Here is a 1,105-nt window from a genome sequence, read left to right as displayed (position 1 = left end):
CAGCCGCAGCAGCAGCAGCAGCAGCAGCAGCCGCAGCAGAAACCGCAGCAGCAGCAGCGGCAGCAGCAGCCGCAGCAGCAGCCGCAGCAGCAGCAGCGGCAACAGCAACCGCAGCAGCAGCGGCAGCAGCAGCCGCAACAGCTGCCGCAGCAGCAGCAGCAGCAGCGGCAGCAGCAGCCGCAACAGCAGCCGCAGCAGCAGCCGCAGCAGCAGCAGCGGCAGCAGCAACCGCAGCAGCAGCGGCAGCAGCAGCCGCAACAACTGCCGCAGCAGCAGCAGCGGCAGCAGCAGCCGCAGCAGCAGCCGCAGCAGCAGCAGCGGCAGCAGCAACCGCAGCAGCAGCGGCAGCAGCAGCAGCGGCAACAACTGCCGCAGCAGCAGCAGCGGCAGCAGCAGCCGCAACAGCAGCCGCAGCAGCAGCCGCAGCGGCAACAGCTGCCGCAGCAGCAGCCGCAGCAGCAGCAGCGGCAACAGCTGCCGCAGCAGCAACCGCAGCAGCAGCAGCGGCAACAGCTGCCGCAGCAGCAGCCGCAGCAGCAGCAGCGGCAGCAGCTGCCGCAGCAGCAGCCGCAACAACAGCAGCGGCAGCAGCGGCAGCAGCAGCAACAGCAGCAGGAGCGGCAGCAGCAAGTGGAGCAGCAGCAGCGACAGCAACAACTGCAGCAGCGCCAGCAGCAACAGGAGCAGCAGCAGCGGCGGCAGCAGCAGCAGCCAGACTATCCCCACCTTCAGTAGCACACGCAGCAACAACAACAGCAGCAGCAGCAGCAGCAGCAGCAGCAGCAGCAGCAAGCTCTGCGGGATCTCCCCCCTTGCTGCAGCACGTGCATGCGCTCATGCGCATGCGCATGCAGCAGCAGCAGCAGCAGCAGCTGCTGCTGCTGCTGCTGGAGCCTGCGAATTATAAATTAGTTTATGTTTAAGCTGCCTATACACCCCAATGCTGCTGCTGCATGCAGCGAGTTTGGGGCTGTTTTATATTTTATATTTTTGTCTTTTTTCTTTTCTTTTTTTAAATTTATTTGGCTTTATACAAACTGCAGCAGCAGCAAGTTTAAGTTATCTCGAGCAGCAATTGCTGCTGCTGCTGTGATGCTAGAAACAG

The 1,105-nt window shown here is 62.6% G+C and overlaps 1 protein-coding gene across 1 annotated transcript in view; it reads left to right on the top strand.

Moving 5' to 3' along the window:
- Nucleotides 1-735, top strand: part of EMH_0091090 (uncharacterized protein) — a gene marked incomplete at both ends in the record, with an annotated part of 914 nt that extends 179 nt beyond the window's left edge. Inside the window, one exon of the mRNA XM_013501676.1 lies at nt 3-735. Within this exon, the coding sequence (XP_013357130.1) occupies nt 3-735 (733 nt within the window). The remainder of the gene's footprint in view (nt 1-2) is intronic.
- Between the last annotated feature and the right edge of the window lie 370 nt (nt 736-1,105).

The sequence above is a fragment of the Eimeria mitis genome, genomic scaffold, assembly GCF_000499745.2.
Source record: "Eimeria mitis Houghton genomic scaffold, Emh_scaff7329, whole genome shotgun sequence".
Classification (NCBI taxonomy): Eukaryota; Apicomplexa; class Conoidasida; order Eucoccidiorida; family Eimeriidae; genus Eimeria; species Eimeria mitis.
This window is presented reverse-complemented; position numbering and strand designations above follow the sequence as displayed.